This window comes from Dasypus novemcinctus, chromosome 8, assembly GCF_030445035.2.
Source record: "Dasypus novemcinctus isolate mDasNov1 chromosome 8, mDasNov1.1.hap2, whole genome shotgun sequence".
Taxonomy (NCBI): domain Eukaryota; kingdom Metazoa; phylum Chordata; class Mammalia; order Cingulata; family Dasypodidae; genus Dasypus; species Dasypus novemcinctus.
In genome coordinates, this window is record NC_080680.1 from 103,859,680 (window position 1) to 103,881,498 (window position 21,819).

A 21,819-nucleotide genomic window follows, 5' to 3' on the forward strand; every position below is an offset into this window, starting at 1 on the left:
AGTGCTGAGTTCAGGACCTGACACACGATAGATATGATAAACAACTTTGAACGTGTGGCATGAATTGGGTTTTTAAGTCAGGACACCTGTGGAATCTTTAGGCGATGTAAGTGGAAAGTTTAGAAGTGGTGACCATTTTATAAATTAAAAACAAAACAAAACATAAAATCCAGCAACTCAGTAACCTAGACAGGCTAATATTTCCTCTCCATCTGTAAAAGATCCTGGTGAATTGAAAGACTCTGAGATAGAGAAGACCAATGGGGAGGAGGCCAGAGGACACTGCAAAGTCACAGAGGAAATCAAATGTGAAAAAGCATGGAGGTGAGGATGTGTGTTCTCAGAACACTGGGTAACTCTGTTTATCCAGAAAAGACCATGTAAGGCCACAGTTCTCAACTGGCAGTGATTTTGACTCCCAGGAGACATTTGACAAAATTTGGAGACATTTTTGACGATCACAACTGGATATAGGGATATTACTGGCATCTAGTGGATAGAGGCCAGAGATACTACTAAATATCCTACAATGCACAGGCAACCCCCACAACAAAGAATTATCTTGCCTCAAATTTCAATAGTGCAGAAAAACTGATGTTAGGAACTAGGAAAAGTTATGGTAGGAAACAATATGTTTGGGGAGAAAGTTGAATTTGAGGCTAAGGAATCCAAAGCTGATCTAGAAGGATTTATTGTGGAATGGTAAGAACATGGATATTGCCACTTAGTTGCTGAGTGACCTTGGGCAAGTCATGTAACATTCCTGTAGCTCAGTTTTCTTATCTGGAAAACTTGGATAGTGATAGCACTTAGTTCAGAGGCCTGTTACTAGGACTAAAGATTTAAAACATGCAACGCACTTACAACAGTGCCTGGCACATACTATGTGTAAATATGTTAGCTATTATCATTATTGTGTTTGGAAGTAGGGAGCTACAATAGACTTAAAATCCAAGTGTGGCATAAGGGCCCCTAAGTCTCTGATAATCCTAGCAAAGTGATCTAGAGCTGCATGATCATCATGTGAAGTGAGTATTGTGTCCACCCAATTAATAATCCTTTAATCAGCTTCTGCATCAGATGACAATGCAGGCTGTATGTGGTTTGGATTTTCTTGCTGTTTTCAAGCAACTCCCCGTCTGGGCTTTGTTTTCCAGATATCCATGAGGCCCAGGCCAGCATCCGACTGCCTCTCCAGTCCGGGTTTCTGATGTTTTAATGAGTAAGTGGAAGGAGCCAGAGGGAGCCAGACATGAAGACAGATGGAAAGATGGAAAGGCAGGATGCCTTCTGTGAAAGCTGCTGCCAGTGACACACAACATTCCCAGGGATTCCCAGGACAGAATTGGGAGTATGTTTCCGAGGCTCATTTGAGTTAAGATACTGTTCTCTTAGAGTTTTTGTTTGTAAATAGATATTTCTGCTGACACTGGGCTTTGTACGGGTGGACAGGGCAGCAGGGTGGAGAAAGAGGGGGCTGGGGTGGATGTTGGAGAAAAAGGCAGGTTGTGTCCGCCAGCCTTAGACCATGTGTTTGTTGTTGAGAATACAAAGACCTCACTGTATTAAATGAAAATGCTTGTTTTACAAGGCGAGTGGGAATATGATAGGTACACGTCGAAAATACTTCAGAAACTGAAACAACTCTATGCCATGAGGGCTTCTCCTCCGTCATACATCTTGGGGGCACATGTGGATCATGAAGGTTCAGCATCACTAAATAAGGACTTTGGGAATCTGTGGGAAAAAGAGAGTTCCAGGAGCTAATGCCTGGCTGGTCCCGTCTCTGTTCCCACTGATGAATCCTGCCCTTTCCCAAAGAGCAAGCCTTCGTTTCACATTTTCTATTGGTTTTCTACCATCTCCTGACTTAAGGGTAAAAACTATTATTGTTCTAAAATATTAGTCCTATTAAAGGAGCCCCACTGTAGTACAAATCCAAACTCTGAATTTCTGGAAGTACTTATATAACTGTGCAGTCAGGGCACTTCAAGTTTTTCAAAGTAGTTTTCAACTTTTACAGTGAGTGCTTTTTAGACTGTACTCTGTGGAAGCTCAGAGTTCAGTGGAAGTGTCAGGAGATTTATTCAAGGACTCACATTAGGGTAAGAAGAGGGACTGGAGTTTCCTAACTCTTAGTCCAGTTCTAGCACAAAGCTTGGTCAATGGAATATAATATGGATGGAAAGGTGGATGAATGATGAGATGGATGGATGGATGGATGGATGAATGGTTGGACAGATGGATAGATGATGGATGGATGGAAGGAAGGAAGAGTGGATGGAACAGAAGAGTGGATGGATGGGAGAATTTGTAGATTTATGGGTAAAGTCCACAATGAATAATTATGGGCAGGAACACTTAATGCCATATTTGAACAGCACTTTCCTATTTTAAAACTCAGAGACCAGAGTTCGGATAAACAAAGTTGTAGATTATATTTCTAAGAAATAAACTACCTCCTCCTCAGAGGAAAAAAGTCTCAAATTCTATTTACTCCAACAAGGGTATAGATGAAGGAAAGTGCAATTCCTCAGTTTGATATGACAACTCAACATCAACATTCTCATTTGCACTGATTCCCTACAGTGTTCAGATTTTAGAGTTGGGAACAGGTTTCAGGAAATGACCTCATATGCCCTCTAATTTTAGGCGTGTAAGTCACCATTTAGGAATTACAGACCCCCCAAATGAAAATGTTGGACCCTCTCCCAAGAAAAATGTGTACAAACTCAATTTTCTTTACAGAAACTGTCTTGGGATTCACAAATTTTTTCATGTCCTCTGGGACTTAAGTACAAGAGGCCTCTCCTCTGCTGATCTAAAATATTAGCTCTATTCCAGACATGTTAGTATTTGTATTAGTAAGGAAATAAATGGTAATGATATTAACCAAAATACTATGGTGTAACTAAAATCATAATATCAACAATCATTTTATAGTCTGATAATGTTGTAATTGAGATTCCACTCTTGGCACCATGCAACTCATTCTGTATATGTGGTCAGAGTGATCTTTGGAAAACAAGAGATCCTGTAAATAATTCCATTGTTTGAAACGCTCCAATAACTTCTTAGCACACCTAGATTAGAACCCAGATTCCATGATCTGGGCTGCCTTCATCTCCAGGAAGGTGTTTGCCCATCTGTTCCTTCAATGTGCTGACCTTGCCCTGCCTCATGGGTTCTCACTAGCTGTTCTCTCACTCCTTCTAAAACCCTCTTCTCCCGTCTTTTCACATGGCTCATTCTTTTTCATCTGTCATTCAAGCCTCATTTGAGGCCTGATTTTACCACACAAGCTAACATTCCTCTACTATAGCAATTCTCTACATCACTTTTTAAATTTTTATAGCAATTACCACAATTAATATATGTCCCTTACTAATTGTTTAGTTGTTTATTGTCTTTATCTCCTCACTAGAATACAAATTCCGTGAGACTGGGCACCTGGTTTGTCTTGTTCACTGCTGTATCTCTAACAGTGTCAGGCACAAACTATGTGCTTGTTCAATATATAGAGACACATTGAGGTTGTTTTCAGAAGAATCAGTCCTGTCTCTAACTCTTTGTGGGACCTTGTACAAATCTCCCCCCTTCTTTGGACTGTAGTCTTCTCAGATATAAAAGAATAAGTCAGGTGCTATCCAACCACAGGATTCAGTGATCTGAGATGTTGGAACCAAGTCAAAAGTACTGGGTCCAAATCCCAGGACAGTATAGAATGATGGAAAGAATGGCCACAAAAATTGGGCTATGGTCCTTCTCTGTCCCTAACTTGGAGTGCAACTTGGAATGATTTCCTTGCCTTCTCTGGACCTCATATACATCATCTGTGTACTGAGGAGGATGGACTAGATGCACTGTAAATCTTCATCATTTATTGATCCAGACACCCACCCACATGTGTTTTATTGAACACTTCTCACATGCCAGAACCTGCATTAAGCCTTGGGAAGGCATCACTGAGCATAGTAAGCATGATTCCTGCCACCATCTTGATCTCCTCTTCTCTGGAGAGGTCTCCTGCAGCACAGGTGAGGGTTGCTGGAGGAGCACGGCCACACCCCACACAACCACACCTAGGCTTCAGTAGCTCTCTTCAGGGATGGATTTGAAGAAGCAGACGGAAAGCCATTGGGTAAGACTGAAAATAAACAGAGACAGTGCACTGGCTCACGGGAAAGGAAGGGAGGCAGAGTGAAGGGGAGAGGTGGTAAGAATACGTATTTCAACAGGCCACACACAGATACCAGGGCCATATCTTAGAGCCAATGCCATCCATCGTGTGCTTGCATTAACTTCTTGGCCTTTCCTGAGAATCACACTATCATTTCTCAAAGCACCTTTCCTTCACAGCACCCACTTTGGGTCATCCTTTCTTCTCCCTTATTTAGAACCATTTCCAATTCATTCATTCATTTAACAGAGTCTATTTAGCACCTCCTGGCGTGCCTGGTACTGTGCTAGATGATGGGAATAAAACAGAGATGAAGACAGAAACAGTCCCTGCTCCTCAGGAGTTCAGGGACAAATGGGGGAGGCAAATAAGTACCGAGGCAAATAAGTACCAAGGAAGTTTCAATAGAGTGTGACAAATACCATGAGACGGGAGATATAAGGAGTTGTCAAGACTTGATTCTGATGATGATGGATTGAATTGTCCAATCATTTCCTAGTGTCATGCTCCTGAAAGCTTCTCTGGGTGGATGTCCACAACTAAGGCATGAACCAAGAAGTGGTTTTTGCTCTCATTTGACATTAAAATAATGTGTCTGACTATACCTGCATGCAAGGCAAGGCACAAGGCACACACCCTACATACATATACATGCCACCTACTTCATGAACAAGTCTATAATCCTTCTAAGTGGGAGGGACCTCTTGTGCCTCTAAAGTCTCAGAGCACTTTCTAAACCCCACAAAAAACATGGGTGGTTCTATAGCACAGAGTTTCTGCCTCTGTGCCTCCCCAGGACTCTCTCAATTGCTTAGTTATAGCAATTACTATAATGGTCGGTATCTGTTTACCTGTCTGCTTCTGCCACTAGGACAGGGAGCTCCTGATGGGAGCGACTTTTGCCTTGTTCTTTTTAATCCCCATCTCCTAGTTCAGTGTATGATACATAAAGGTTGCTTGATAAATATCTATTAGATAAATGGGTGGCTGGAAGAATGGATGGAGATGGAAGGGAGGAAAACAGATTTGCTCTTTGAACAAACTGTCAGAGCCTATTGGACTCACAGAGCGCCTAGGACAGAGGTTTGGCACATAAGAAGTGCTTAAGAAAAGGTCCTGAACAACTGCATAATGTTCTCTATTCTCTAATAAGCTCATTAATGCGAATCCAAAAATGAGATGATCCTTTTACATTGTGAAGGAAAACAAAGGGATCCAGTGAAAAGACCACTAACTTGAAAATCAGATGAACTGAATTCTAGTTTCAGTTTTGCCATCAATTTGCTGCTTAAACTTGGTCAACTCACTCGACTAAACTTAATTTGCCTGGACCTCAGTTTTTCCATCTGTAAACTGAGCACACCGGATTACGCAGAACCCTAATATCCTTCCAGCTTTAGAAGTCTGGAAAAGGATGAGCAAAATATTGCACTTGATTTTTTTTTAACAGATCAGCTCTAATCAGCTTAGTGGAAGCAGTTCTCTAACAGTGTCATCCTGAGGGCTTTACACTGGCTCCACTGAAGCTGAGTGAATCGGCTCCAATCAGAGCCATGCCATAAATCAGCCTTGTTATTCCTGAGTCACTTGTCTTCTCAGAACCCCCAAAGTTCCTAGAGCATGATCAACTAAACACTTCCCAGATTTGTTCCTGAATGTATCAGGGCTCTCTTTGGAGGATGACAATCTGTTCCTGTTGAGCATATTTGGGGGAACATGTTCCTAAAAGAGGAATCCAGAAATGATTTTGGCAAAGGAAGCATCTTCGAAATTAATGCACATCTCCCAGTGGACTACTTCAAGGTGGGAAATGCTCCTGGTCTGCTCTGTTCAAAAATCACCTACAAATAAAATATTCTCTGTATATTAAAGCGATTTCATAACCAATCTCTCTGAAATCTTATAACATCCATTCAGATTTTTCCTCCTTCCTTCCCTCCCTTTCTTTCCTTTTCATTCTATGAAAGTTCTTACTAAGTGTTTGCATTAGCTACTAGGGAAACCACTATTCATTCATTCATTCACTCATTCATTCATTCATTAATATAGTCATCTTCTCACCTAACACCAACTCCATAACTACTGTATTCCAAGTCACGTACTTCGCCTTGAGGATAGAGAAAAATTAAACTGGCCTGGATGTGACTCCCATCCACTCATTAGCTGTGGGCTTTCAGTGAGTCATGTAACTCCCTAACCTCAACTTCAGAGGTTCAAAGTTTAGCACTCAGTACGGTGCAAGCACATAGTAAGTGCTCACTATAAGTGAATTGCTTTTATTACTATTATTACTGCTGAGAACGTGGACTCTCCCCCAAGGGTAGATAAACAGCGGATAGAGGATTCCAGATCCTGAGGTCACCACAAGGTCTCACAAGATCAAAGGAAGCAGACAGAAAGACCCTCTATCAGGAAGGAGGGAAATGGAGGAAATCCAGGCAACAGATATGACGCCAGGGGACTCGAGGCCCCATTGGACCCCGATAAGGGGAAGAGAGGGAAATCTGAGAGGAAAGCAAAGCTTGGGGTTATGTGCTGCAGTGCACACCCAAAACAAATGCTTTGCAAATAGGCAAGGCGCTGAGAGGGGAAGACCAAGGCTCAAATGTGGCTTGGATTAGAAAGGCTGCAATGTGAGTCGAGAAGGCCCATAAACACCCCCCCCCTCCCCACCCCACCTCTCACTGCTCTGTTTTGGAAGGGCAAATCTCTTTTCCTTCCTGCCTTCTTTTCTCAAGGAGAAACAGAATTAACCACTGTGTAATGTTTTTTGTGTGTGACGCACGCATTAAGTCGTGTACTTTGGTTACGTAATGCGACATGCCTGAGGTTCCTGAGTTCTTTCTCCTAAAATTATTAGTTATTTATCTGGTTCTCTTATCCAGTCATCCATTCATTAAATGCAAATACACAGAGCTCCTTTCTAGGCCAGGTGCTGTGATAGGCACTGGAGAAATTGAGATGGATAGGATGCTAAATATGTAAATAATTAAATGGGGTAAGGAATTTCAGGCCTTTTGATGAAAGTATGCACAGGGTATAGTGGAGACAAATTGATAAAGGAGCAGGGAGGAAGAGTCAGGGAGAAATTCCCAGAAAAGAGGAATCTTGAACAAAATCCTGTAAAGGCTTAAGTGTTCTGCAAAATGGCATGGGGATAGAGGAGGCGTTGCAAGCGCAGGAAGCAGTGTGAATCTGAGGAACTGTAATTGACTTATGGGCTACTGAAGGACCTTTAGCTAGGGCTTAAAGAGTCATATTTGTGCTTTAGAAAGCTTTTACTGTCAGGTGTTGTAGGATAAGTTGAAGGGGGTGTGCGGATTGATATTCAGAGAGGAAGGGAACATCACAGTACTGGAACAATAGTCAAACCAAGAGGTGAAGAAGGCCTAAGCTAAGGAGAGGAAAGGTTAGCTGTAAAAACTGTTAAGGCAGTAGGACTGAAATTGGTAAGTGATTAGATAAGTGGGATGAGGTATTCAAAGTGGGTGACTAGGTATGGATGGTGATGCCAGCAAACAAGATGAGGACACAAAGAATTTTGGAGGAAAGATGATAGACTGAGTTTTAGACATGTTGAGTTTGAAGTGCAAGTTGATATTTCCAAAATAGAGCTGGATTTACACACCTGGAGCCCAGTAGAGCCCCAGAATAAATAATGGTCAACAACAGAGAGATAGTCATTAATCCTTTGAAGACAAGTGGACCTAGTCCTGTACTTTGCATCTTTTAGAGCAAACTTGTCTTACTCTTGGAATGGCCTTTTGTCACATCCTTCTCTATATTCTCAGCTCCAGCTTCACTGAAGGAAACAGACCACTCTACACAAACATATCTGGTCATATTCTGTCCAGTCACCTTTAATGTTTACAGAGAAACAGGAATTAAAGAAACATGAACCTGGGGCAGGCACAGGAATATCTTTTTGAATACAAGGGTGAGGGGTACAGGTTAGATCACCAGCTTCCAGAAGGCAGAGGCTGGATCAGAGCTCTTTTTTTTTTTTTTTTTTGTCACACACTCTTCCTACCCTCATACACAGGCCCAAAGCAGAGACCTCCCACTGCCCAGGTTTTCTTTCTCTGTGTCCTCCTTATGGGCTGGAACCCAGGACCTTCTCAGGTTCTCTGAAATTGAGAAAGGGTCACCTCTTCTACTCTTCCAGGTTCTAAAAGCTCCTGAGTTTGTGGCAAATAACTACGGAGAACTAACATATTTTCTTTCTTTTCCTTGAAGAAAAGTTGATGTGGCCCAAAGTAAATCCAGTGGGATGTGGGGAATGGGAAGAGAAAGGGGCAGGAGAGGGAAGAGAGGGAGCAGGAGGTACTCCAGATATGACAGTATTGGAGATGCCCTGAAGATGGCTATAGACTCCAGAATGAATTTTAGTGTTTTATAGTAGGAAATTATGAAATTTGAGTACCCCAGCCATTAGCCAAGATAAAGAAACATCTTTGGGAAGTCACCCAGTGAGTTTTCTGGATACTTTTGGTAGCTATTATTAGCAGGATTATTAACGGGATGGCTTCCAGCTATTGGGAAGTACCACCATTTCCCAAATAATGTCTTCAGTCCGTCATTGATTGAAATTCTACCATTGCTCTTTGTTTTTTTGACTCAAAGCTCTTTGGGGAGTCATTAACTGCATATGCCAGTGGAAGAATAATATTCTAAGCTGCTATCAGTCAAAGATGACTTAGTGAGGAATACCATAACCTTTTCTGAGCATGCATGTTACTGGGGGAGAGGAAGCAGAGCATGTGGGCACTTGGCCCCTGAGGGTGACAGGCACGGACACCACCTAGTGGAGGAAAGTGTACCAGGAAAGGAAGAAACTGGAACTATTGTCAATTTCACCATTCTGCCTTTAGGACAGTGGGATGTGATTATAGAATCTTACACTCTCTCTTCTAGCAGAGCCTCTATGGCAAAGGGAAGACAAATTCCTGGCCACCTGCATTGCTCAGATGAGGAAGATAGACCCAGAGAGGGAAAGTGTCTTGCCCAAGGTCACACAGCATAATGACACCACTGGACGGGACATCTCCTAATTCCCAGTCCCTGCTCTTTCTTCCCCAACACATCCTGGCCTTCTCACACCTCATATATCCCATATATATCTGATATTTTTACATGTATGAACTGGTCGTATATATGTATTTACACAAACAAACTAGTCACCTTCCCTTTTTTTGACCACCAACCAATCTATGAGGCTATAAGAATCTGAGGACCAATGCCAGATGTGGACCCAGGAGGTCAAGCCTTCCAGCCCTCTTCTTCGAGCAGAACTTCCAGCTCTAGCATCCCCAATGAATATCCAGCATCGTCCATCTCTGAGAGAGGGTATGGAGAAGGGATTTGGCTGCTCACACAATTCTTGAACAAGGAAACTGGTTAGAAGTGCTAAAGCACTGGGTAGGAGGTTGAAGCTCTTACAAGAGCCCTGGCACCCACAAAGGCCTGAATGATGTGCCCCGGGCAGGTCCCCCACTCCCATCACTACCACCTCACCTTAGTTCCTGCTATCTGGCTCCTACTCACTCTGCTTTTAGCCACACTTCTCTCCTTGCTGTTTCTCAAAGAGATCCAGCCCTCTCCCAATTTAGGACCTCGACCTTTGCTGTTCCCCTCTCTAGATTCTCTTCCCTGCCACAGAGCTCCGTGTCCTCAAGTCTCGTCTCAAATGCCACCTCTCACGACAGCCTTCCCTGACCACCTTATTTAAATCATATTCCTCCCACATCCCCCCACAACACTGCTCCCTAGACTCCCTTCTCTATTTTTCTTCATAAACCTTCCCCTGACGTGATACATTTGCTTATTCGTTTATCGCCTACCTCCACCTCCTCTCCCCAGAATATAAACTCCCTGAGGGCCGGGATATATTTTCTCTCTGTCCACTGCTGTGTATTCAGGGCCTAACACTGTACTCAGTAACTAGCAGGAACTCAGTAAATATCTGGTAAATGTCTGGTCAGGGAACAGAAAAATTTCACTTCGCTCCTTCTTATCTATATTTCTTAGATTATCTACACTGAGCACACACTGCTTTTGCAACATGAAACAATAGTTTTTTGTTTTGTCTGTCTTTTTAGTTTTAGTCTTGTGTTAAGATGAGAGCAATAAATCCTTCTTGAGGGCTAGAGAGGAAAAGTCAATTCCTGTCTCTGCCAAATGAGATCAGCACGTCTAACTCATCAAGCTATGGATAGATTTAGAAATACTGGGTAGTGAGGCACATATAACTCCAACACTAGTTAATACTTACTGGGTGCTTACCTGTGGGCTAGATTCCGTTACTAAGCATTTTCCATGTGGAGAGCCCTCTGATCCTCAAAGCAATGCTATGAAATAGGAACTGGGATTCTCCCCATTTTACAGACAGGAAAAGTGAATCCTGGAAATATTAAGGAACTTGCCCAAGGTCATGCACTGACAAGTGGGGTATATGAAGAAATCAAACCCTGGCAGTCTCACTCCCTAGTCCTATGATAAACCCCTAAAATATACTTCCTCAATAAATGCTCACCTTTTCCCCATTTCTTGTGGTCAGTTTTCTGTAGGATCAGACAAGTGTAGATTATTCCCCCAAGTACAGGGCTCGACAAGGCTCCTGGGGTTATTGGAGATGGAGGAGGAAATAAGGAGCCAGGGAGAGGAGGACTAGGGGTATATGGAATTGTGTGTGTGTGTGTGTGTGTGTGTGTGTGTGTGTGTGTGTGTGCTGGCAAGGACATTTATTTGGATGGTCACAATGACGAGCAGCTGGATGCTTGTGCACTGGGCCAAGGATACTAAATCCTCCACAATTTGTGGACCATGCCCAACAGTGAAGAATTTTCTCACTCACAAGTTTCTTATTGATGAACACATATTGTAGCATTGCTACTAACTGTGGACTACAGTTTACGTTATAGTTTACATGCTGCCCCCCACAATTTTATAGGTTATGTCAAAATGTATAATGGCCTGTATCTGTCATTGAAATGTCATGTAGGAAAATTCTAATGAAAGATGTTATTACTGTGGGGAAATGTGGGAGGGGGAGAGGGTGGGGCATATGGGAATCCTCTATTACATTTTTTTAATGTGACAAGTATGTAATCTAAACCTTCTTTAAAAATAAAAATAATAACAAAAATAAGAATAGTTTCTTATCGCCCAGCAAAGCCTCACTTCTGCCTTCTGGTACATCGCCCCACCCCCAGCCCCCAAGGTGCCCCCCTTCCTCTCTTTCCCCTCACATTCTCCCTGGATGGTTATTTTCACCTGAGTTTTCAGGTGTACAGAGAGGAGGGGAGAGGGGGCTCCCAGTGTCCAAAATCTGAACTGCATTCTGACTCTTTCTGTTAATCCCTGACCTTGGGAGCGTCCCTAGGCTCCTCCAAGCCTCAGTCTCTGTTTTGGGAAAACCATCAGCTCACAGAACAGACAGGAATCTGAGAGTTCATATCCTCCTATGCCACTCAAACTCTTATAATGTATTTTTAAACTTTTTATTATGGAAATTTTCAATCGCACACAAAGCACAGAGAAAAAAATGTACTGAAGACTCACTTTCCATCCATTTCAACAATTGTTATCATTTTTCCAATTTTTGTTTTATTCCCCCAAACCTCTCCCCTTTTTAGCCTGTAGCATTTAAAATGAAAAAAAAAAAGATCTAATATTATTTTACCCATAAATAATTCAGTATACATTTCTAACAGATTAGGATCTTAAAAAAAAACCATAATAACAATATGATTATCATTCCTAACAAAATTAATAATAATTCCTTTATATCACTTCACATCCATTCCAACTTTTTTTAACTGAGGAACTTGCAAGTTTCTTCGAGTGGAATTTTGTAGAATGCCACAATTTCAGCAGAATGAGGTGAAGGGTATGTGGAGGGCAGCAGAGTCCTGCTCTTCAGCCTCTCTCCAGGGGATCCCTGAGATTGTGGGGCATGGTCTGAAAGCCCCTGTTCTACTTTCTACCCCTCATTTTGCAGCCTGAGAACACTGAGGTCCAGAGAGGAGCAGGAAGCTGTCAAGGTCACACAGCAAGTGACTGGTCGGAATCAGATGCATTCCTACTAGGCAGAGCTGTGAAGTCCCAACGTCAGAGGACTCCAGTGAGGTCACAGGTATGAAAAGGTTTGCTAACTTGATCACTATTTTATTATTTGCAGTGTGAATAATGATAATAAAGTCACCTTTCCAGGAACGGCCTTGATTGCACAAATCCCTCACCTTTCTCACCTTCGGGCCTCTCCTACCACTGTTGACATTTTCAAGGGGTTCAGAGCTCAGCCGTGAGCTTTAGCCAGCATTGTCTCCACTGGTCCCCACAATGACACAGTGAAGTGAGGATGGCAAATGTAATCACACCCAAACCTCTCTCCACTGAGGCTCTGGTGGTAAAGTCACAGGCTTCAGGTCACACAGCCCAAGGGAGGCCAAGCTGGGACTTGAACTCAGACCCCTGATTCCCAGGTTCAGGTTCTCAAACAGGCCAAATAAGCCAAAGAGCCAATGACTTGCAGTTATTTCTCAGTTGCTGGTGTCTGAATCAGGAGGAGCATTTCCAGTGAATGCACCAAGGTATGAAAGGGCGCCCTTGGTGTGGTGAGAAGGAAGATAAGGAGAAACCGAGGGAAAGGAAATTAAATTCCCAAGGAGGGACAGCAGATGAGGAGAGAGACAGTTGCTTGCTGAATTCCCATCTCCTTGGTTATAGGAAGAAAGAGCACCAAGATGCTTGGCAAAGGGGTCCTGGTACCTGGAGTACCCAGGGATTTCCCCTTTCTTCCTCATCGGAGTTGCCTCCTGCCAGTGCTGGTTGAGGAATGATCTGAAGCACGTGGGGGCTTTGAAATCATGCAAAGCACATACCTTCCTGCAGGGCTGGCCCAGGGCAAAGTGGTGAATGCCTCAGAGCCTAGCTACCCTCTTTCATGGCCCCACTCCTGCTCAGAGAGGGTCCTCTCTGAAGCACCCTGGTTCACTGGAAGTCAAGTGCACAGAACTCAACCTGTAGCCCCCTTAGAACAGTGTTCACGCTTTATAGGAGGTGCCAGAAGGAAGAGATATGGATAACACTAAGGAATGGTTCTGGAAAGATTGAACATCAGGGGTTAAGGGTGGGCAGGCCAATGGCGGTTGGAAGAGGGGTCCTTTCTCATTTTCTGATCCTCAGAACAAGAACAACAGAATTTCTTTAAAGTTTCAACTACTAACCAGCTCAAGTAGCAAGGAACACCACTGCTCCTTTGGGTCTCAGTTTCCCCACCTGCAGAGGAGAGAGAGGTCAGACTGGACCAGTGATCAGTGGCTGTTCTCCCTCAGAAGGCTTTGAACAACACCAGAACCCAAGCTAGCCCCAGAGCAATGACATCAGAACTTCTGAGGTATAGCCTGAGCATCAGGATGTTTTCAAAGCTCCCGAAATGATTCCAAGGGTAGCCAAGAATGAGAAGTACTGGATCAAATGATATGCCATGGCCTTTGAGGGGACAGTCTGTGAATATAGTTTAATTCTTAATCCCTGGGTGACCCTGGCTCCCAGTTTCCCTGTTGTACAGTGAGCTGCTGGATCCAGATGACTGCCAAGTCCATGCCCTGTTGACCATGCATGACCCCCTGCTCTTGAGCCTCCAGGGCTCAAGTTTGCCTTGCCCCATGCACAGGGACACAGGCAATGTTCCCCTAGCCTCCCCAAGCCTCCACTACCCCTGTTCATCCATGTGAATGGCTGCTCAGACAGAAAGTGGGAGTTTAGAGAGCATCTGTGTAAGGAGAAAGGAGCGTGACAGCAGACCTGTGATCTGAAGTCCACTGTGACCACTGTCTGGCTTCTGTTCCTGGGGCTGCATATCCCCCCTAGATGCTAACTGGTTTTCCTATTTACAAGTCCTAGTGGTTTGGGAACTATTCTAGATCTTACAACCCAAGGGTGGTCCCAGAAGTTCAAGGAAGAAGAGATAAAAGTAAGAGGAGGGATTCGAGGGGATCTAATTGTTCCCAAAAGACACTGTCTACTCTAGATAGTCTCCCCAGCAACTCAAGAGGAGAAGCCCGAACAATGGACAAACAGACTCCACTTTATGAGAGCAAAGCTAATAAACTGGAAAAGGGAGATGTGGCTCCTTGTTAGATCCAGCTCCTGTGGACTGAGGCCCTAATATGAGCTGCCACTGTGTTACGTACTTTCCATAAGTTTGATTTATTGAAATGTCCTGATATCATTATGCCCATTTTGAAATGGGGAAATTGAGGGATAGAGAGGTGAAGTGGCTTGACTCAAGCCTTACAGCAAGTAACTGGCAAGAGGAATTCCAAGCCTGCCGTATTTGCTTCTTTCCATTGAATGACTATTTGACAAGAAAAGAAAAACATCTACGAAGTCAAATCCAGTGTTCTGCATGAGATTTATACCCATTTCTTACCCTTTTTCATCTGTAGGTATATGATCAGCACATAGAAATGCAGAGAGGAATGGGAATACATCCTGCAGCAGGACTAAGGAAGGGAATATGAGCCATTTCTTCTCTCCCTCCAAAAACTGGTGACAGTGAAAGGACACTTGGGACTTGAGTTTGCATCTCAGCTCTGCTCACCTGACCACCTAGGGACTTTGGACCAGGTCACTTCAACTCTCTCAGACTGGGTAACCCTCCCAACCACCTTGCTCAAAAATTGGGAACAAAAGAGGGTCAATAACGCCCCTCCCAGGGTGGTCAGGAGGGTGAAACAAATGTGGAGGTACAAGGTGAGCCCCTAGCTCAGTTCCCGGCACCTTGGAGGCATTCAGAGAGAGGTGGTTTGCCTCCTGCCAGGAATGAGCTTTTCAGAAAATCATGTCTAATAAGAAGAAAAAGGTTTTTGGTCACCTACTATACATACACTTAGTTCAGTGCTATGCACTTTTCCTGTCTGGGCTCATTTAATCTTCACTTTATAGATGAGAAAGCTGAAGCCCAGGGGAGAGAACTAGCTTGCCCCAGCCCACCCAGCCAGTAAGGGGCGGCAGTGAACTCATACTGCCACTAAAACTAGATTATAACCATTGCGATATTCTGGATCATAGGTGTGACTATGAATGTTGGGGGAAGACCAGACCTGAGTAAGAATATGGCCTCCTTAAAACCCAGCCACAATTCATATAGCAATTCTGAAGCTGGGAAAATGTGGGTATTCTTTTTTCTTTTTTTTAAATTTTGAGTTGGGTGTGTGGATAGGAGGAGGTGGGGGGCGCAAAAGGTAGAAAAAAAAAATACTCTTCTGAGTAATCAGCAACCAATCCAGCTCAACATTTAGAACAAAAGAAAAAATCCTGGCTAACTGAGGTCCTGGATGAGAGTCAGGTAAATCCCTTTCTCCTTCTGAGCAGGGATTCCCAATCATGAAGAGAAGGGGCGCCAGGATAGGGATGCAAGGAGGGCTGCACTTGGGGGGTCCACATCTCATTTATCTAACAGGTCAGGAGAAACTTTAATAAGATTAACTGCTGCTCAGGACTTCTGCTCCGTGAAGCAAATGGAGTCTATTGTGTTTTTGTCCCCCTCCCTTCATTTTCATTCTTTCAAAGTGGAGGTATGATGGGTGTGTGTATGTGTGCGGGGGGGGTGAGAGGCAGGGGTTTGGATCCCGCCTAGGGTGCTGCAAAAGCAAAGGGATACGACCGAACCCCCAGGCCCCCTCATCTGCCCCGCACAGAGGTTGTACCTGGGTGGCAGGTCTGTGTGCGGTGGGGGGATGGCATTTAGGAGAGCCCTGTAGGGGGTAGAGTAGGGAAATCGGGATGTCCGGGGGAGGAGGGGGGGCGGTTAAATCCTAATTCCTGACACCTGCAAGCTGTGTCATCCAACACGCTGCTCTCCTCCCCTCTCTGTGTCTCAGTCTCCTCGTTTGGCAAAAGGAAGAATTGGCCCGGACCCTTCTCCCAGTAGCCTTACAGGATTCTTCTAGCCTAAAGACTATCCATGCAAAGGTGAGCAGACGGGAAAAACCCTGCGCAAAGGCACTTTCCAACTTTGGCTTTGTTTTTGCCTGCATTTGCCTTTCCCCTTTTATTTATTAATATTTTCCCCTCCTTCCCCTTTGGAAAAATAAAAGGCATGTTTTCTGAGCGTCAGAAGCAAACTGCTCCTTCACTCCTTCCCTCTGCCTCTCCAAGCGCCTGTCTGAGCCGGTGTCAGTGAAGTTTGAACCTGGGCAGAAATAGCATCCCAGGCGGATCTGGGAGCACAGCCCGCCTACCAGGAGCGGCGAGGCCTGCCTCTGCCAGACGACAGACCCGGTTAACAGCACCGTAAAATTAGACCTTGACGAAACCCAATTGAATCCTGCAGCAAAGAGTGATGTAAGGCAGCCTGGCCTGACAGCAAGGCAGCAGCCCTCTGCCTGAAATAGCAGCGCGGTCCCTGCTGGGCGACGACTGCTCTCTCGACATAGGTGACCAGGGATTCCTATGAAAGTGGCAACGCCCAGCGTGAGGAAGCCAGCGGAGGTCAGGCAGCGACCGGGCACCCTAGGTCGCAGCGGGAGGGAGCCTGCGCTCGCAGGGTCCCCACTGCCCACCTCCGACTCTCCCAGCCCGAACTTACATGGAGGGAGCTGACAAAGTGCTTCTGCCAAGAACCTCTGTTTGTTTGCTTTTTAATTCAAGGAGAAGCAGGTTCTTTTTAGTCCAACAGTCTGTACTGTGTGGAGGATACACAGAATGAGTCTTTTCTGGCTCAGAGCCAGGTGTTTACACACCGTCAAATCTGGCTTGGACTCAACTAGGGGAGGGAAAAAAATCCACCAGAATCCTCCTGAGAAAAGCTCCTGGCTTTCTGGGGCTACACGACAGCGGTGCCTTTTTTTCTTTTCTTTTTTTTTTTTTTCAGGAATGTTATTTCCACACATAAAATGGACCAGGCATTTTATACAAGCCATAATAACCTAACGTCCCCCATCCAATTAAAGTATTTTACTGCAACAATCTCTGTGCGAGAGAGAATGAGGGCTCCCGAGAATGAGTGCAGAGAGGCTCCTTGTCTGAATTATAGACACCTAGAAAACAGGCTCCTGTGGAATCTCAGGTGATACACAGACACACACACATACACATACTACCTTTACATTGACGATACCTGTATAAATCTGGGCTCTCCCCTCCAGAGAGGAAGCTTTCCAAATCATCGGTACTACAGGTAAAAACCTGGGAAATCACTTACTAATTTCTAATCATCTCTAAGCAGCAGGCTCTGTGCTTTGCGTATGTTTCAAAAGAGAAGTGAAAATACCACCAGTCCCAAATGATGATGATGATCATTATTGTGAATAACCTCTCCTCTGCTACATATTACACCCCCCTCCCTTCCCCCTAGATGACAGTTTGGGTACTGAGAGTGAATGAGCTCAGTTTCCCTTTCTTTCCTGGAAAAAAAAAAAAAGGAAGGAAAAATAGCCTGTGATGACATGACGTCAGACATGGGAAAGTCACTCCTTGCTCTCAGTGCAGGAGTGGGGGGTGGGGGCGGGTGGGGTGCGGGGCACATGTTTAGTATAGCAACAGAATTTGGGAGGGCTGAGGTGGACTCCATGTAAATGGGATAGAGCCAGTGCGCCCTCTGAGAAAGTCCAAGAAGAGCAAAGACAGAGTAACAGAGCTGCCTGGAAGCCCAAAGCTCTCCCTTCTAAGAAAGTGTGTGTAAGGGGGTGGGAGCATAAAACGCCTCCACACGTTTCCTGGCTGCAGCGAGGGGGAACCCCTACTCTCACTTTAAGGCGTCCCAGGACATGGCAAGACTGTGCAGGAAGGGAATCTCCCAGTCAGAAGAGACAAAACTTTCCTTCTCTCCTCCAGCGCCACCTCCCCTCTTCCCCCCACCCTCTGTTTTATTAAAGGCATTTCCACAGATTCATTGGCGGGGGGGGGGGGGGGGGGGGGGGGTGTTGGAGCATTTTTAAGGTTTGCAACCCTCGCAAAGTGTCCGGTTTCATTATGGGCTTCTCTGTGGAACAGCAGAGGGGAAAAAGAGGGAGGGTAAGGAGGGAGAACTCAAATTCATTACGGACTCATAAAAGTCCCAAATGAGAAAAGCGCCCCGTTTCGCAGCCGAGTCGGCGGGAGGCTGGTGGGGTGTGCACTAGGGAGGTCTCGCCCCAGCCCCGAGTGACGGGCAACTGGCTTGAAAAGCGAGAACATGCGATGGCAGTGTGTGTGTCTGTATGTGTGTGCGTGTGTGCGCGCGTGTGTGTGGAGGGTGGTGGGGTGGTGGTGGAGGGGTGAATCCCAGAGGCAGGCATCAAGCGAAGAGCGACTTTGGGGACAGTCAGAGGACTTCTAAGTCCTTTAGAGAACAACGACGTTGTCCTTGCTGGCTTTCAGGATAGCAGGGCCAAATGAAGGAGGGTCACTTCATTAAAAAGTCAAAGAATCAGAGAAACAGGGTTCCTTAGCCTCTTTTCACATGCATCCCAGTAGCACTATCTTCCCCTCCATACCAACAGGAGACTGAGTCCAGTCTGACCACTCCAGCGCTAGGGGCTCCCCGGGGACCTGCCCTCACTGCGGGTCCCGGGGCCGCTAGGAGCGCTCCCAGCGCTCCCCCAGCAGAGCAGGCAGCTGCGCCTTTCTAGCGCGCCCATTCTGCAGATGGGGCAAAGTAAGGCTCTCCGCTTGCTCCCCGCGCCACTGAGCCGCCTGCGGGATGGCTCGGACACCAACACACCCGCAAGCTCCCAAACGACCGGCCACCCGCGCCCGGGCACCCGCGCACCCCTGGATCCCGCGGGGACGATGCAGCGTCTTTGCGGGCGCCCTCACCTACCTGTGATCACCGCCGGAGATCTCTGGCCCCCCTCGGCTCGCAGCCACACTTGCAGCGTGAACGCGTCCCGGGGAAGCTCGAGGTCGGCCCGGAGGCGCAGCTGCTCGCCGCGCCCGCTGAAATAGAGCGCCCGGCTCGGCGGGCTCGGCTCCTCGGCGGCGCCGCTCGCCTCCCGCTGCTGCCGCCGCCGGGGGACGCGCACGGCTTCCCAGGCACCGCCCGGCGGCGGCGGCGGCGGCGAGGCGCGGCGGCCACGGGCCGCCCGGGTGGCGCAGGTGGCCGGGCCGGCGGCGGGGCGCGGGGGACGGCCGGCCCGCGGGTCTCTCCGGGCCCGGCGGGGGCGCTCGGCCAGCCCGCAGCCCAGCGCGGCGCTCAGCAGCCCCAGGCGCAGCACCCAACTCCAGAGCCGCATGTCCGACGGTCCCCCCCGCCCCCCCTTCGCCCCTGCACCGCCGCCTGGAGCTGCCAGCTTTGGGAGCCTCGGCGCCTCGACTTTCTTCGCTTCTTCACCCTTCTTGGGCAAGCCCCCCCCTTCCACTTGCTTTTTTCTTTTCTTTCTCGCTTTCCTCCTCAAGGTGTGTGCTCCACTCCCCCCACCTTTGAAAAATACAACCCAACTCCTCCTGGTTGGCAATTAATTTCTCTCCTCGCTCCTTTATCTGCCTTATTTCCCCCCTCGAACAGCTGGTTGCCTCCCTCCTTGTTTTATTTCATTTTATTTTATATGATTTCTCGTTCTTAAAAAAAAGCTCCTCTAAGACACTGATCCGCTGAATTCCCTCCCCCCCAAAGATGCTCTAATTTATTTATTTTTTGCGTCCTTTATAACACAAGCCACAGCCCCCTTCCCCCCCCAGTCCCCCCTCCCCTCCCTCCTTCTTCGCAAAATGAAAGGAAAGAGGGGGAAAAAATCCCTCAGAAGATGAGTAAACAAGCGTATGCTAATCTGCTCCCGAGCGCTCCACCTTCCCAATGGAAAGAGTCCCTGTTAAAACTGCGGGGATCATGACTAATCAATCGGTTTGGAGAGGCCAAGCTATCCAGCCGTCCTCCACTTTGCCGTTTGCCTCCTATCCTTCCTTCGCTCCCGCTTCTCCACCCGCTCCTTTTTTTTTTTTTTTTTTAAGAAGACAATCTTAAAGTAACAATTTAATGAAATACTGTACACACCCCCTTACGGTCCTCCCAGCTTTTTCATTCCTGCTCAAAACACACATTCCTGATTTTGTTTTGTTTTGTTTTGCTTGTTGTTGTTGTTTTTTTTCCCCCTTCTCCCTACCCCGACCCCCTTATTATTTTTTTTTTCTTCTAGAGGGAGAAAAAAATTATCTTTTCTCTCGGTTCTCTCAGGATCCCCTTTTTACTTTGCCGGTGGACTTCATCCTTCTCTGTAGCACGTAAAGAGTCTTGAAACTTGATTCTCAGATTTTTTAATGCTCTCTCTTTCACTCTCCTTCTCCCCCCCCCCCCAGTCTCTCTCCCTCTTCCCTTTCCCTTCCTTCTTGCCTTCCCTGCCCTTCTCCCTCTTTCTCCTTTTTCCCTCTTGAAATGTCCTTAAACTTATGCAATGATGAATATCCCCCTCTTTCCCAAGCGCCTTGTGATGCTGGGTTCGACTAATCCAAATGTTGCCTCCAAAGTCCTCACCAAACCATCAGGAGAAAAAGGGGGCAGTTACCCTTCAGAAGCTGTAGACCCAGCACAACTGGGTCTCTGAATTCTTTTCAGTGCTCTTGAAAATATTCCATTTCTTGTTAAGAATTATTTTAGTTTTATATGAAAAATGAGAGAAAATATTACTTTGCTTAAAATTTTCAGCCTAAACAATTCAGGTCAGCTGAATTTAAGTTTAAGCCACAGGTAAGGAACTGACCATTTACCGCTTTGTAGATCTGTTTTTGAACTGGGACATATATATAATATTTTTTCCTTCTTTTTTCCCCCTCTTTATAGAACTCAAAAGCTCCCCCTTATGGCAAAACAGTTCTTTTTTTTTTTTCCAAGTGTTTAATAAATCAAAATGAGTTACCAGTGGTGGATTCAAATTATTAGCTATCAGTCTGTTCAAATAATGTAATGATAAAAATACACTGTGTGAGTTTTGCATGTGGATATCATGCTGGGAGCCAGAGGTGAAATTAACTTTACTAATGTGTGAATTTCTTATTTTCCCCTGCTCCTGACCTCGGGGCTATTCCACATCAGTCCTAAGGACCGGGATCATTTCTGCACACTCAGAGAGATTGAAAGCCAGTGGAGAATGTGTGTTGGTCAAAGTATGCAGTTTGTAAAATAAGCAAATGACTCAGACATCCCTTTAATAAAAGCCTGAATATGGGATGCGGGAATTACGACCCCATTCTGAAAATGGGAGATCCTGGTTTGGGGAGAGTTTGTTGTATAGTTTTAAGCCAAGAATGCTTGACCTGAGTTTCTCCAGTTATAAAATGAAAATGGCACTATATTCTAAATGTGTTTCTAGAGACTAGCTGGAAGAAGAGAATCGTGTATGTACAGTATCTTGGATAACGAATCTGCTTAAGCAAATCTTTCACATTCTGAAATTTCAAGTCACCTGTAAAAGCCATGAGGTTGGCACTCAATTAAAAAAAAAACCTATGCTAAACTACATAAATTATGTTATTCAAGCTGCCCCTCCTTCCCCAGGAGAGCTTGGAACATTACTACTGACTCACTTCAATTGGGCAATTAGGCATTTGGAACTGAATTTCTTCCAGGGGGAGGGGGGGCTTCTAAATCATTATCTATAATAGTTTTGAATATTCCTAGACATCTGGGACTTTATCAACTCTTCTGACTAGAAGTCAGG

At 45.6% G+C, this 21,819-nt stretch overlaps 1 protein-coding gene across 1 annotated transcript in view; it reads right to left on the bottom strand.

The window, feature by feature from the left end:
• PAPPA (pappalysin 1) overlaps positions 1 to 19,401 on the bottom strand; it is a 245,348-nt gene extending 225,947 nt beyond the window's left edge. The window contains exon 1 of the mRNA XM_058302490.2: positions 18,990 to 19,401. Within this exon, the coding sequence (XP_058158473.1) occupies positions 18,990 to 19,401 (412 nt within the window). The remainder of the gene's footprint in view (positions 1 to 18,989) is intronic.
• Positions 19,402 to 21,819: the final 2,418 nt, after the last annotated feature.